General features: G+C 50.7%; 7 protein-coding genes across 7 annotated transcripts; 2 read left to right on the plus strand and 5 right to left on the minus strand.

Moving 5' to 3' along the window:
• Positions 1 to 432: 432 nt before the first annotated feature.
• On the minus strand, positions 433 to 803 carry N7498_001790 (uncharacterized protein; the record flags this gene model as incomplete). Its single annotated transcript, XM_058448852.1, has 2 exons — positions 433 to 702; positions 765 to 803. The coding sequence occupies 2 exons, from the start codon at positions 801 to 803 to the stop codon at positions 433 to 435; spliced, it is 309 nt and encodes a 102-aa protein (XP_058311196.1).
• A 1,072-nt stretch (positions 804 to 1,875) lies between these two features.
• Positions 1,876 to 3,791, plus strand: N7498_001791 (putative general amidase; the record flags this gene model as incomplete). Its single annotated transcript, XM_058448853.1, has 6 exons — positions 1,876 to 2,163; positions 2,221 to 2,343; positions 2,393 to 2,545; positions 2,599 to 3,456; positions 3,508 to 3,592; positions 3,676 to 3,791. The coding sequence occupies 6 exons, from the start codon at positions 1,876 to 1,878 to the stop codon at positions 3,789 to 3,791; spliced, it is 1,623 nt and encodes a 540-aa protein (XP_058311197.1).
• A 161-nt stretch (positions 3,792 to 3,952) lies between these two features.
• N7498_001792 (Thiolase) lies at positions 3,953 to 5,844 on the minus strand (the record flags this gene model as incomplete). Its single annotated transcript, XM_058448854.1, has 6 exons — positions 3,953 to 4,189; positions 4,255 to 4,473; positions 4,528 to 4,769; positions 4,820 to 4,966; positions 5,019 to 5,261; positions 5,319 to 5,844. The coding sequence occupies 6 exons, from the start codon at positions 5,842 to 5,844 to the stop codon at positions 3,953 to 3,955; spliced, it is 1,614 nt and encodes a 537-aa protein (XP_058311198.1).
• A 327-nt stretch (positions 5,845 to 6,171) lies between these two features.
• Positions 6,172 to 7,074, minus strand: N7498_001793 (enoyl-CoA hydratase/isomerase family protein; the record flags this gene model as incomplete). Its single annotated transcript, XM_058448855.1, has 2 exons — positions 6,172 to 6,613; positions 6,671 to 7,074. The coding sequence occupies 2 exons, from the start codon at positions 7,072 to 7,074 to the stop codon at positions 6,172 to 6,174; spliced, it is 846 nt and encodes a 281-aa protein (XP_058311199.1).
• A 1,387-nt stretch (positions 7,075 to 8,461) lies between these two features.
• N7498_001794 (S-(hydroxymethyl)glutathione synthase) lies at positions 8,462 to 9,083 on the minus strand (the record flags this gene model as incomplete). Its single annotated transcript, XM_058448856.1, has 2 exons — positions 8,462 to 8,593; positions 8,643 to 9,083. 2 exons carry the CDS (start codon positions 9,081 to 9,083, stop codon positions 8,462 to 8,464), a joined length of 573 nt encoding a protein of 190 aa, XP_058311200.1.
• Positions 9,084 to 9,817: 734 nt separating this feature from the next.
• On the plus strand, positions 9,818 to 11,292 carry N7498_001795 (IQ calmodulin-binding motif protein; the record flags this gene model as incomplete). The annotated part of the gene is made up of 5 exons (XM_058448857.1): positions 9,818 to 9,940; positions 9,995 to 10,057; positions 10,115 to 10,559; positions 10,621 to 10,952; positions 11,008 to 11,292. The coding sequence occupies 5 exons, from the start codon at positions 9,818 to 9,820 to the stop codon at positions 11,290 to 11,292; spliced, it is 1,248 nt and encodes a 415-aa protein (XP_058311201.1).
• Positions 11,293 to 11,912: 620 nt separating this feature from the next.
• N7498_001796 (Glucose oxidase) lies at positions 11,913 to 13,228 on the minus strand (the record flags this gene model as incomplete). Its single annotated transcript, XM_058448858.1, has 3 exons — positions 11,913 to 12,359; positions 12,477 to 12,824; positions 12,878 to 13,228. The coding sequence occupies 3 exons, from the start codon at positions 13,226 to 13,228 to the stop codon at positions 11,913 to 11,915; spliced, it is 1,146 nt and encodes a 381-aa protein (XP_058311202.1).
• Between the last annotated feature and the right edge of the window lie 484 nt (positions 13,229 to 13,712).

The raw sequence follows: 13,712 nt of genomic DNA on the forward strand, positions 1-13,712 counted from the left end.
GGCGAGGTGCTCCGGGCTTTTGTTCCTTCCATAGGAGCAAGTCAATTTGACTTTATCGTGGTGGTACCGCCTGTGGTATTAGTCGAAGTCCCCGTGGGAGGATCGAAGGGCGAGCCATCGATAGAGGACAGGGTGTTGTAGTTTAAGCTCGGGATGGGGCTTGATCTCGTATTCGTCGTGGCCCTGGGATTTGTACTAGCGAGAGAGCTTGGTGGAGGCCTTGGCCCACTATTCTTCCTATGCCTAGTTGCGTAGGGTGCAGTAGATGGATCGAATGTCACTGATTATTGGCGATACTTCTAGGCCGTCGCTCGACGGCGTATAGCGGGCGCCCTCGTCCGCGAGTGTCGGCCGCCTTGTTGCCTTCGATGCCTATATGGCCGGGGGCCTATTTGAGCCGGATATCGTATCGGGCTATCGCCTCCTGACACTTTAGGAAGGCCCACTGCGAGGTGGTAGAGGTATCACCGCGGATACCCTAGATGACGGAGGTGCTATCGATACAGAGCTAGATACGCGGTGCTGGTCCGTTTGCTCGGCCGTTGCCGAGGGTGTCAAGGGAGAGGATATGTCATTCTCAGGCCAACGAGACTTAAGGCTGCTTCGACTCGGTTTGTTGCCGAAGAAAAAGCCGACCGCGTACTCACGGTCCAAATTTCCCTGCAGGTCAATCAAGCTGATGACTTCGGCGTTGATCTTTTCCTATGGTCGGTATTAGCATTGAGTGTCTCGCTTCGCTTATCAAACATGTCTGGTAAACTTACAAGACCAATGAGGAAAAGCTTGAAGCTCTCTTCGCGCATCTTCTTTGCGATTTCTTGATACGTTGCCTCGGGGACAGCCTGAGGCCCTTCTAGGCGCCGACCGCCTCCGCGTCGAAGATATGATATACTGATGATAGTCCTGTGTCTAGTGTGTAGCTGCTCGCCGGCCTTGTATGCGGCGTAGCCATAGCCAACGCGCCGATATCCCGCGAGGTTCTGCTCGGAGCCGTCCGAGTAGATGGTGATGTCTGTCTGTGGGAGTGCCTTGGCCCACGTCACAAATGCTTCGGCCGCGGCCGTCTTGTCGATTCCCCCGTGGGGTAAGGAGATTCATGTAGAGCACAAGGGAGTCGTATGATCCTGTAGGTCATCAACCCCCTCCTCGAGCGAGGACGCAACACAGATCAACAGAACAAATGATCAAAGGATGAAAGGATCAAAACATAGAGATGATGCTATTCAAGTTATTCAAATTGGGAGAGATAAGCGAGAGACCGTGCCGAATATGAAGCGTATGTTTACGCAGTATTCGGGAATAGATCGGAGGGTTCGGAAACGGAGGGCAGGGAACCGGACTGGATGGCAGCTGTGTTTGCCGAAGGCTGGTTTGTGGAAGCGGGCACGAGGACAAATAAGATTATCTACCCCTAGGTACCTTATTGAATACTGTAGCAGATTGCTAATTCACCGCGGTCTAAGCTAGGAAGGTGTAGACGTTCCAACTCTTAGGTATTATCGATTAGACAGGTAGAACGTTCTCTTAGAAATACCTATAACCTTGGAAAGTATACTCCAATACTTCATCAGGATACCTGATGGTTAAGTGGGTATCGAATGGGGAGCGCGAAATTAGCTGTGATTGGCCCGGACGAGCCCCGATAAGAGATTCGCGGGGAAACAGGAAATCGGAGCACAGCAATGAGAAGACTGCTCGTTGCGCATGGACTTGCTCCTCATAGTCAACGGCCATATCCTCGCTTATGGATCGTCCCCAAGTTCTTGTGAACAGTGGCATAGATAGCTCGTCCCCCGCTTAACTCATTCGCATCCTTTCTTTACCTCCACATTTCGCCCTTCATCCATATATCTTCCTTGTTTATCCATACATATCATGGCAACTGAATCTTGGGAGTCGCTGGTGCAGATAAAGCAGGCAAATGCTGCTGCCAAAATCCCTGGCACGTGGCGTCTTCCCACTGAATACACCAACATCTCTGAAACCGCCGGAGCCAATGTCCTCGATGTTCCGCGACGTTGTGGTCTCCTCACTGCTAAGCAACTGGAGATTACCGAAAGCTATGACGCCACATCCCTGCTAGAGAGTATCCATCGCGGGAAGCTGTCTGCCTATGAAGTCACCGAGGCATTTTGCATCCGTGCAGCCATTGCGCAGCAAGTGGTATCACTTCTTAATGAAACCGTAAAATATGGCGCATGTCCTGACAACAACGTATAGACCCGATGCCTCACAGAGACATTCTTCGACCTCGCTCTCCAGCGAGCCAAAGATTTGGACGAAAATTTGCAAAAAACAGGTCAACCGGTTGGACCGCTCCATGGCCTGCCCATCAGCTTCAAGGTATGTGCGAATACCGCAGGATCAGGGCTCCCACTCACCCTTCGTAAAGGATTGTTTCAACATTGAAGGTGTTCCCACCACCATTGGGTTTACCTCATTCATCAAAAATGGGCCTATCAAGTCGAATTCAGCACTCGTGGAGATCATTGTGGCTCTTGGCGGAGTCCCATACGTCAAAACGAATATCCCACAGACCATGATGGTACTTAACTCTCCCATTTAATCTTCAATATCTATGAATACTAATTTTTCAAGGCCGCGGATTCGCACAACTTTGTATTCGGGAGGACTCTAAATCCCCATCGCTCCAATCTTACGGCTGGTGGCTCCTCTGGCGGAGAAGGGGCGTTAATCGCGATGCGGGGCTCGGTGCTGGGTATTGGAACGGATATTGCTGGGTCTATCCGCATCCCCGCTATCTGCAACGGTACCTTTGCACTGCGCCCCTCGGCGGACCGAGTCCCTTACGCTGGACAGACGAGCTCCGGCCGAGGGGGCAAGACAGGCATTAGGGCATGTGCTGGGCCCTTGGCGACCTCCGTTCGAGACCTGAATATGTTCATGAAGCTGGTGAGCGACTTTGATCCGTGGCAATTTGATTCGTCGGTGATATATTCACCCTGGCGTGCTGTCACCACCAAGTCGGGGTCGCTACGATTGGGCTTTATTCGGGAAGACCCTCATTTCCCACTGCACCCACCGGTCCTTCGCACTTTGGAGCAAGCTACAGAAAAGCTCCAGGCTGCGGGCCATGAGATCGTTCCACTGGTCACACCGTCTATCAAGGACGCCTGTGCTCTGTCATTCCGCATGTTTGCCATGGACCCGGATGGCACTGCGTCTCGGCATATCGCTGCAAGTGGAGAACCTACCATACCGGCACTGGCTTCGACGTCTCTTCCACATGAATATATGCAATATGACTATGCCCCGCTGACTCTCGAGGGACTCTACGATTTGAACGAGCAACGAAACAAATTCAAAGAGGAGTTCCGCTCGCTCGTCGTGCAAGCGGGCATTGATGCTATCATCATGCCTGGATATCAAGGAACTGCTCAACCACATGATCTTTTCGGTTTTGTGCCATATACTGTCCTCTGGAATCTGCTAGATGTAAGTGGTTGGGAAAGGGGTTTTGAAGACTCAACACTCATGTTTACACAGTACCCGGCGTGCATCGTACCATTTGGCCAAGCAGACAAGACTGCCGATTCAGCCTTCATTCGCAATGTGGACTACAGACCTCCTTGTATGTATTATATCCTCCAATGCCTGGGTACAGTACTAGAGCGGCAGATTGAGAAAGACTAACAACGCAATTTCACTCTGCAGACACGGCTGAAGCGGTGGAAGGCGCACCTTGCTGCGTGCAGTTAGTGGGCAGAAATATGCGCGATGAGGAGTTGATCCAAATCACACAGGTCGTAGCGGATGTGCTTGCGGGCTAATCTCGAGGCTCTGCAAGCGCCGCCATTATGGACTTCGTATTATTCATTCTTCGTGTATCTTCATTTCTTAACTGAAAGGCATCTCAAATACCTGAATGTACTAACACGTGTGATGAATGCGAAGTTCATGAACTGCTTAGTATGCTAACTATTGCGTCGAACTACAGCCTCGAGTTATCGTTCAGATAGAACAGGTTTCTTCTTTGCCCCTTTTCCCCTGTTGGATCAGGCACCACGGTGCCAACCTTGCCGATCGGCTCTTCGGAACTCGATGCAAGTCGTTTCAAAGTAATTTGATCTCCATGATTTGCCAAAAAGCGATGGTTGCTCCCCGTCAAGCGTCCTACAATGTACGCTTGCTCCGGGCTGCCATCTCGATTGAATTCAACCGTGTAGGTCTGGACTGGTTTTAGCAAAGGTGACTCGCTCTATTCCTATCAGGACTCGAAAGGATCGGATTTACCTCAATTTTCGCTTCGCCTTCTGCCTCTGAGTCTATAGGAGGAATGGGATCCGCTGGCCCAGAGTGTAGCGCCCTGCTGTCCGGATAAGAATCGGGGGTTTTCCGAGGCTGGGTTGAAATGCAGATCGCATGTTGGTAGGATAAGAATCCGCCGTTAGCCAGTATCAGACCGTTGTGTCCGGCTCCTTGACGTAGGCGGCGCACCATCTCGGTGATTGCCTGTGATGGGTGGTTAGAGTTATTCGGACTTTATGCGGGAAGTAAAATTCATACATGCATCGAATAGTTGTTTCCAGCGCCTCCAAAGGAAGTGAGGCCACCAAGGACCGTAATAGGTTTCTTTGGCTCGGTGATTGAAATACCGAGGTGGTGGCAGGCAAGCTTGGGCACAATTGGGAAACACGAGTAGAAATCATAGACATCAATCTCATTCCCGGTGAGCTCGCTGGCACCAAGACACTGATCGAGTGAATTCGAAATGGCCGAGCTTTCGAAGAAATTAGGGCGTTCCCAAACTGCTTCATGTCAGTGATCCTTCAGTCAACAGAGTCCGTATTTCACGCACATAAGTCACGCTCTTTGAATCCAGCACCGCCAAGTGGGTAGATCCATTTCTCGCGCGGAACCTGCAGCTGCTTTGCAAATTCCGTCGAGGTCAATATACAAGCTGCCCCCAGGTTTACCGTGTTGAAGGCGTTCATCAGAAGGGGATCTAATTGGGTCTGTCAATATCTCTCCGATAAAACATTTTCGAAAGGTCTTACATGGGAAGCAAATCATGCGATTCTTCTTGGATACCGTTCCAATCGACTGCGCCGTTTCGGTGCCGTTGCCATGGTTCCATGAATAAGGGTTGGAAGCCGCGACCTTACTGAAGTCGGCATAAAGAGCGGTCGACTCTTCATGATTGTCCTTGATCGACTGGCCACGATGAGCCCGGAACCCGTTCTCGTATAACGGATAGATATGGATCGGTGCGCCCACAGAGTGCAAACCACCGATATCTTCTAGAGGTTTCCAATGCTTTAGTGGGAAGAGCGCTCATCGTTTTGAATCTCACATACCTTTTTTCAATTCCCTGGTAGTGGGCGAGAAAACACTCTTCACCGACTCTGCAGGCGTGGTCCATCCAGAAGGTGGAACCTTGCCCTGTTTTACACAGGCGGCCACTATTTCATCAGTATAATGTATGTGAACTACGAAACGGAAGGACTTCTTACAGGAAGCTAGGGCTTCCGCACCAGTCAACACGGCGACTTTGTTCTCACCGGTCGCGATTCGCCGAGCTGCTTCATCCAAAAGTTTGGCCGGTTGATTCCCGCCGTGTTCACTGTAGCCGCGATGCTTCGTTTGAACTCCAAGTTTTTCCGAAAGGAGTCCCGGCAGATCCGCATAGGGCCAAGTCCAAGTGCGAACGACGTCGATACTATCGATACTAGATCGCATGGCCTCCGCAAATTCCCGTGAGGTAGTGGCATCTTGAATGGCAGAGCCAATCGCCTCAAGCATTAGAGTTGCCGGCTCTTTTGCATCGTCAACTGCAATTGACCGATTTTTGATATCGGCAACGCCAATAATTACCGGAATCATTCTGTTCTGGTCGCAATGAGTAATATATGGGCTTTATCAAAGGATATGCGAGGCTTTATCAAGGGCAGGAATGTATATAGGTTGGCAGAGGGGGTACAGGCATGTGCGCCGTGTGAATGACGTGAAATTGACCCTCGGCCCGAGCAGCAATTGGAGGATCATATGGCAGCGTCGGCGGGGACCGATCCATTGCGGGCAGAAAATGAAAAAAACGAATCGAAAGCTAAAAAGAAGCCAGTTGTCCAGTATATTCAATGCTCAATATTTAACTATAGAATAGTGACTATTATATACAAAGACTCGGTCTCAGAGGAGGCAGTCTCTACGTCACAGACGGGAAGGAACCCATTTCGGTCGCGTCTTGAGCGCAAACGCCTCTACGCCGATCTTGAAATTCTCGCCGGCAACCAGCTTGTTAACATATTCCTGCCTGGTTCGCGATGTGGCCTGCTCCACGCTTGGGTTTTCCCACGCTTCTCGAAGCCCTTGACGCGTGACAATGATCCCGTCGGGGGAAAAGCTAGAGATACGACCCGCTAGGTCGAGGCACTCGTCAACAACGGACCCCGTAGTCTTAGCGACTCGATTAATTAAGCGGTACTCGAGTGCTTCCTGAGCAGACAGCCGACGTCCGGTCATGGCAATCTCGGATGCAAGTTGAAGGCCCACGATGCGCATCACACGGGGAAGACCGCCCGCCGCGGCGTATAGTCCAACGGCGACTTCGGGCAACCCAAACTGGGCTTCAGGGGATGCCACCACCATGTCACTGTAAGAATTAATACGTTTGCGAACCAAGCCAACAGATCGTCATGGTTTTTCATACCAGTTGAGACAGATTTCGAAACCTCCCCCGAGCGCAAATCCATTTACGGCAGCCAGAACAGGCTTCTTTCCTCGGCGCTGGCTCAAGCCCATGAACCCAGTCGGTGGATGGTTCATGACGGCCGATTGCGCGCCCGTCTTGGGTCCGCGACGAGACGAATTCTGTTCAGCCAGGTCCTGCCCGGCGCAGAACGCTTTCTCCCCGGCGCCGGTGACCACGGCGACCAGCAGCGTCGGCTCTTCATCAAACCATGTAAAGAGATTGTGCCCGTCCCAATGGGCATCCGACGGCAATGAGTTGCGCTGCTTCTCCCGGTTAATGGTAACCAAAATCACTCCGGGTTTGGGAAAAGACAATTGGAAATATTTCGAATTCGGAGGCTGGGAGTGTAAAGATTCTGCCATGTTCGCTGCCTTGTAAAATTGCAACGGTGATGGATGGATGAATTAGGAAAATTGCGGGGTGTCGGGTTCGGACTTTATAGCTCGTACAAATAGTCGATTTATGTTGGGACACTGAATAAATTCCATCTGGCCTTGTGAAGGTGTCGGCTCGTGTGCAGGTCGAATGCGAATGAGGGGGTTGCAACTTTTACCTCGGCGCGTCGGTTACCGCCCTTGGTTCACGCCTCCATCCACTCACGCTGGTTTCTTATACTATAGAGATCCGTTCTAGGCTGGAATCTACGTTTCCCAGACAGGGTAAACTCATGCAGGCTGGTATGAATGTACAGAGAGCAGTGCGAGGAACGGGCAGAATTTCTCGTGGTCTTGACTTCCATGATCTTGTGTATTTCATTATTTCCACCTACGGTGTGCTGCCAGATGGTCCTGTTTGATGAACTAAAAACAGTAATGGTTACTGTCGAGAATGGCTATTTTGAATCCCTTTCATACCAAGACTGGAGCAATCAGTAGTATCCGGAATGACACTAAAGCTAGATGACGAGGTCTCCCGAGAAATAGAAAAGGGCGTAAATGGAAGAAGATGCTGTTGGTCACAAAACAGGGGGACACGACAAGAAGGCCGGAGGTGATAAATGGGCCCCGGTTCGTCAAAAGTCATACTGCGGCCAATTATCTGCATCATAGTCTTGACAGTATCGTAGTCTCCCATGATCCGGTCGACTTTGCTCTACGCGGTGGACGGTGGCCTCGGAATCGCGCTTATCAGTTTCCATTATGGTCTTTTACTTAACCATCCGCTCGAACCGGCGATCAAGCCTGTCCTGTATGGAATCATGTAGGGAGTCCAAACAGACGGAGTGAAGAAAGCCCCGTAGTGGTGAGGTTTAAAGTGGTGAAAGAGCGAGAAATGTGGACCGGATTTTAGGAGCTGCAAATGATACAGAGGCGATACCTTATCTAGCGGGCCCGTTGATTAGAGCTTGCAGCTAGTGCTATAAGATTCTCGCGGGTCCGAATATCGAAGAAATTCAGGATCTCCATCGATGATGATTCCGTTCCACCCTCTGCTCTTGTAGCCACGGCACCGTAGCACTGGCTAACGATACAGGAACGACAATCTGGCGAAGGCGTTCCAAACATGTATAAGTCACCGGTGGGGGGGGGGAGCAGGAGATAATCTTCGGAAAATGCAATAGACGACGAGAAAATACGTTGATGACTGGAAAAGTTCTAGATGATCATGACTGCTCATTCGTTTCGCCGAAGGGAAAGTCGAAGACAAAAAGGGTCGAAACAGACCCTAATTTGCCACGCCTTCTCAACTTAGGACTTTATGATATACATGCCAACACAAGAAACTCGTTGGCTCTCCAAAGCATCCTCCTTACAGGTTGGAGAACTTCACGCCGGCCTTCTGCGCGGTGAAAGTGGCGATCAGGTCCATCAGGGGTGGCGACAAAGCATCGAAGGTATCCAGACCGGCGGACTTGAACTTCGATCGAATCTCATCCATTCCCTACCAAACACGTTAGCAGAGTAAAAGATTCACGGCAGCTAGAACGTACCTTGGGATCGAAGCCTTGCTCAATGATAGAAGAGACGAAACCTGCAAATTGGGGCTCCTGCCATCCCTTCTGGTCCGAAAGCTCGACGTGGACAAAATCGAGTCCATGGAAAGCATGAGGCTTTTCAATCCGGCCGAACATATGGACACCGCAATTAATACAAGCATGGCGCTGGATGATTGCGGAGGAATCGACGATTGCAAGCTTCGACTCGTTTGCCTGGACGCTCAGGTTGTCACGAGGAACGACACCGACAATGGAGAAGAGCGCCCCGGCGGGCTTCCAGCACTTGGAGCAACCGCAGGCATGGTTGTGGGCGACGTTGCTCTTGAGACCGACAACGACTTGGTCAGAGGGACAGCGGCAGTGCAGAGTGCCACCGGGGAAATTGGGGTCCCCTTTGGTGATACCGTTATCGATGAGAGGATGAATTGAAGGCATGGTTGATTTTTGTGAATTGAATCGCTAGATCAAGATATAGTGGATTGATTGAAAGACAGAATCATTTCAACCACCCCATATATAGCGATTGTCGCAAGACCGCAACTCTGCTCCATTGCCTCAACTCACTTTCCCCGCATGAGGGGGACGGAGTTCACGGACGAGCTTCCGTGATCTCACGGGGCCCGGGCCCAGGACCCGAAAGACTCTATCGCAACTGTGCATCGGGAGTGGGGCCCATCTGAAAGGGGCAACCTTCTGCGCTGAGGTCGTAACGGGAAATTAAATCCAACTCGCGCGGGGCGCTTCTCCAACTGATTGTCGCGGACTTGCGATTGCAATTTGGGCGGAGGATCGTCCTGATAGAAACGAAAGAACATTCCAGATGACGTGCCCTGTGAGAACCCGTCAAGGCAAGTTGACAAGGTCATGGTGTCTAGTCCACGGGGACGGGGGCAGATAGTTGCCTGTGAAATTCATGGCGAAAATGCGGAAGAATCATGAAAGATGAAAGACGTGAGCGGGACAAGCGTGATATATACGACGCACCCGCAAGGTCCTACCTTTGGGGACCTTCGAAGTGATGATGGGCAGCCGCTGAAACAAGGCTGCCAAGTACACGTGAGGACTCATCGTTGAAACTTGGAATCCCACATTCAATCGATGGACCAGACAACTTGGCATGGACAATACATGGCACTCCCGTGGCCTCCATAGTTTTCATCTCTTGCAACATGACCGGGTCCATCCAGTCTGGCGAGCGAGACTCGCCCACCGGTGAGATGGCTCGTGTACCTCGCGATGCGAATGACGTCACGGTTTGTTTGGCTTCAGATCGCGCCGCCCGCACAATCCAGGTACGAGGTTCGGAATGGCGCTTTGTTGATAAGCCATTCTGATCATGAATCTAGCGAACGTTTCGTGGATATCGCGCTCGAAGAGAACTCAGAGGGCTTGGTCTGCGACGACTCGAGGTAAAGACCCCGCGATACTTCCTCGTTACTTAAAACTAATCGTTGGCCTTTCTATAGCACACTCCACGACCCCAGGAAAACCCACAAGATGCCTCTGAGAGATGCACCCCGCACTCCGCTGATGAAAGCCCTAGGCCAGCTCGCCAAAACTGGCACCGAGCTGTCAATGTTGCCATACAAGCCAGCGACAACGACCATCCAGAGAAAGAGGAGCTAAATTATCACTCTGAGGTATTGCACGAGTCGACACCCAAGATGATGGATCTGGAATACTTCTTGGAAATGGTGGATACCAAACATCGGCATGGCAGCAATCTACGCGCCTATCATACTCTCTGGAAATCCTCTCCCTCGCGTGAGAACTTCTTTTACTGGCTGGACCTGGGAGAAGGAAGGGATGTTGAGCATCAACGGGTCTCACGTGAACTCCTGGAGAGAGATCAGGTGAGATATCTCTCGTCGGGCGAGAGACAACAGTATTTGGTCAAGGTAGACGGTGCTGGTAAGACCATCTTGAAACGAAGATGAAGCTGAAGCTGATTGAGTCTATCAACATGAGGTAGGCTTGTTCCGGTGGGCAAAAAACAACGAGTTGGTCGACACGGATGACAAACGGTTCAGGGACAGCGTTCACGGCGTAGTTCCTGTTGAAGATGATGCGCCTCGTTTTGGAGGGAATTCTGAAAAAACACCATCCGAACCCGACTCGACCTCATCGCGATCCTCGCCTTTGCCAGAGCATAATGTCAATGAAAGCAATGGAGACCAAACTCCTTCGACACAGGAAGACTATGAACTGGAAAAGGACGTCAAGAAGTCTTCACGTGTCGACCCTGCGGCGATTTATGACCGATTTGCGGGCAGTCTGTCCGTCAAGAAAGGCATGTGGATATTCGTGAGTCCAGAAATCTCCTATTTCTTCCGTAAAGTCTTGCCTAACCCTTTTCTAGGTCGCCGATACGTCCTTCCGTATATACGTTGGCATCAAAGACCCTGGTGCTTTTCAACACTCGTCCTTTCTAATGGGGAAACGTATCTCGGCAGCCGGAATGCTCAAAATTCGCAAAGGGCAACTGCGCAGTCTGTCTCCTTTAAGGTATAAGCTGGCTTTCTTTTTCACTGCAATTTGCTGCTTCGAAAATATCAAGGCTGATACGTCCATTCCAGTGGTCATTACCGCCCTCACATTTCTAATTTTCGTGCTTTTCACCATTCCCTTCAAGAACGGGGAGTAGACTTGTCCCGGGTTTCTATCAGCAAGTCCTATGCCGTCCTCGCTGGGGTCGAGGGATATGGCTTGACCAAACGGAAGATGCGTGCCGTGCATGAAAAATTGGACACGACTAAAGACAAGATCCATCTGATACATCCACATGCAGACGATGCCGGAGGCTAGACACACCGCTTTACTTACCGAAAATGGCTGTTATTTACTTCTAGCCTAGGCAGCATGAAAGGAACAGGTTAGAAAACCTCACACAAAGAGAAATTGTATCTGTGTTCAGATCGCTGACTACTAGTCACTTTCAAGAAACGAATCTCTTACAGTCATTCTGATGCTGGGGATAGCACCTAGAGTCCCAATCCCGTGTGCAAAACCCATAGCTTCGACAAAACTCAATGTTTCGAGCTCGATAAACTCGAACGAGCCTGGTCCGCTTATTTCCGCTCGACTCCGAACGGGCACTTTACTACAAAAGGAGGTTATTATGGCAGTCGAATAGGATAGCCACTGACGCATGAGGAAATCCGTCGGCTCTCCAGGACTGGAATATAGAAACTCAAGTAGTCCATCGAAAGTATGCCCGTGTCTCGCCGCCATTGTACTCCCAAAGCTCATATCCCGGACCAGCATCTATGTCATGCGGTCTGGGTTTCTATGGTAATCAGCGAGAATCAGATCCGAGAGCTTTTGTGCAACTCCGTAAAGTAAGGCAGATGTATGAGCAGAGACCTGGGTCGGGACAATGGACGCATCAATCACAAGAAGGTTTTTCACCCCATATACACGACCAGAGGGGTCCACGACTCCTCCCAGCTCTTTCGCCATCATTGCGCATGTTCCGATGACATGGAAGTTTGGCTGGAAATCCTGGGCGACATAGGAGATCCACTCGTCGGTTGTAGCGTTATCCGGGACCAGCGATCCAGGAAGGGTTTCCGTTGAAACAAACGGATGCATCGCGCGGAGAAGATTTCGTGCTAGTTGAGATGCCGCTGCCTGCGCAAGACTGTCTAGATCATTTTCTAAGTGACGTGGGTTTCTGGTCACTTTCCATAAGAAGGGGTCTTTGTCCACAATCTATTCGGAATTGATCCGTTAGTGCCATTCGCGAGTAGGATGTCTATATAATTGATAGATTCTCAAGTGTAAAAAGCCTCGGGTGAAGGATAGCAATATCCAGGAGCTGAAGCTGACGGAGCCCTTCGGTTGCACGTTCATGAAAAGCTCAGCAAATGCAACATTATCATTCAGGATCCAGTGGCGATAAAGCTCCAATTGGGTTTTCAGGGCAGTTTGGTTGGAACCCCCTCCCCCAGTGACAGCATCATCAGCCCATTGATTCAATTGAGAATGCAAGAGTCCACGGGCGGTCTCATTTTCCTGTGCATTGAATAACTCATCGAGTGTCGCAAAGTATGCAGCTTGGCCTTGGCCTGCACCATCCGAGTGAATATCTGCCACGACAGTAGTGGTGGTTTGGTCTTGGAGATTGAGTCCAACAGGACGATCGACTATCTGAGGAACCCCAGCGGCCGAGAGAACCTTCCTAAATTTAGCACATCTCTGCTACCACTCATGAGTTCCAGGCTTCTTACCTCGGTCAGTCCAATACCGGAGTACTCTAAGATAAGAGGCGTGACGAGAGCACCGGCAGCCAAGAGGACTTCATGTTTGGCATGTACCTGGTACCTCTGGCCTTCACTTCCAAACTCAACTCCTCGTGCGGATGAAGGCGATACATTTTGATTGATCAATACTCTCCCAACCTTTTGGCCGACGAGCACCAATAATTTCGAGCGTGCCCAACGAGGAAGTAAGTATTCCCTACCAGCGTCGGAGCAGGTCCCATTTTTATTTAGCGTATTTAGAAACATGGAGACACCTCGAGGATTCCCGCAGCTCAGATCTCTTCTTGTGGGAGCACCGCTTCTATGCACTATGTCCATCAGTTGCTGAATAAGGGGTGAGTATTGGCCTCCCTCATCTCGTGGTCCAACATGCAAGTCTCCGGCATCTTGGCCGTGGCATTCAGGGTCAAAAAAATGACCAGCTTCGATTTGCTGGTTTGTTGGCGGACGAGTCCGTGTATTCCGCCGAATGTACGAAGAAATGTTATTCCAATTCCATCCGGCATTCCCTAGGTGTGACTCCCACGACTCAATCTGGACTTTGGAGGGACTTGTATATGATGCTCCGTTGATAAGAGTCGAGCCACCCGGACCGTTTCCTGAGTGAATGGTCGATGGACGCCCGTTGATATCCAGGGATATGGTTTGAAAGGCGTGGTCGAGAGAGGCCCCCAAAGGCTTGACCGAATGAGTTGAAATCTTCCACGATTGGACCTCGGCCTGACTGGAAGAAGCCACTTTCAATCACCGGGACTGATATTCTCTCGTTTCCTGTTAACTGCGCAGCCATCGTGTGGCCAGT

Source organism: Penicillium cinerascens (assembly GCF_028974065.1).
Source record: "Penicillium cinerascens strain IBT 15544 chromosome Unknown contig_1_segment0_segment0, whole genome shotgun sequence".
NCBI lineage: Eukaryota > Fungi > Ascomycota > Eurotiomycetes > Eurotiales > Aspergillaceae > Penicillium > Penicillium cinerascens.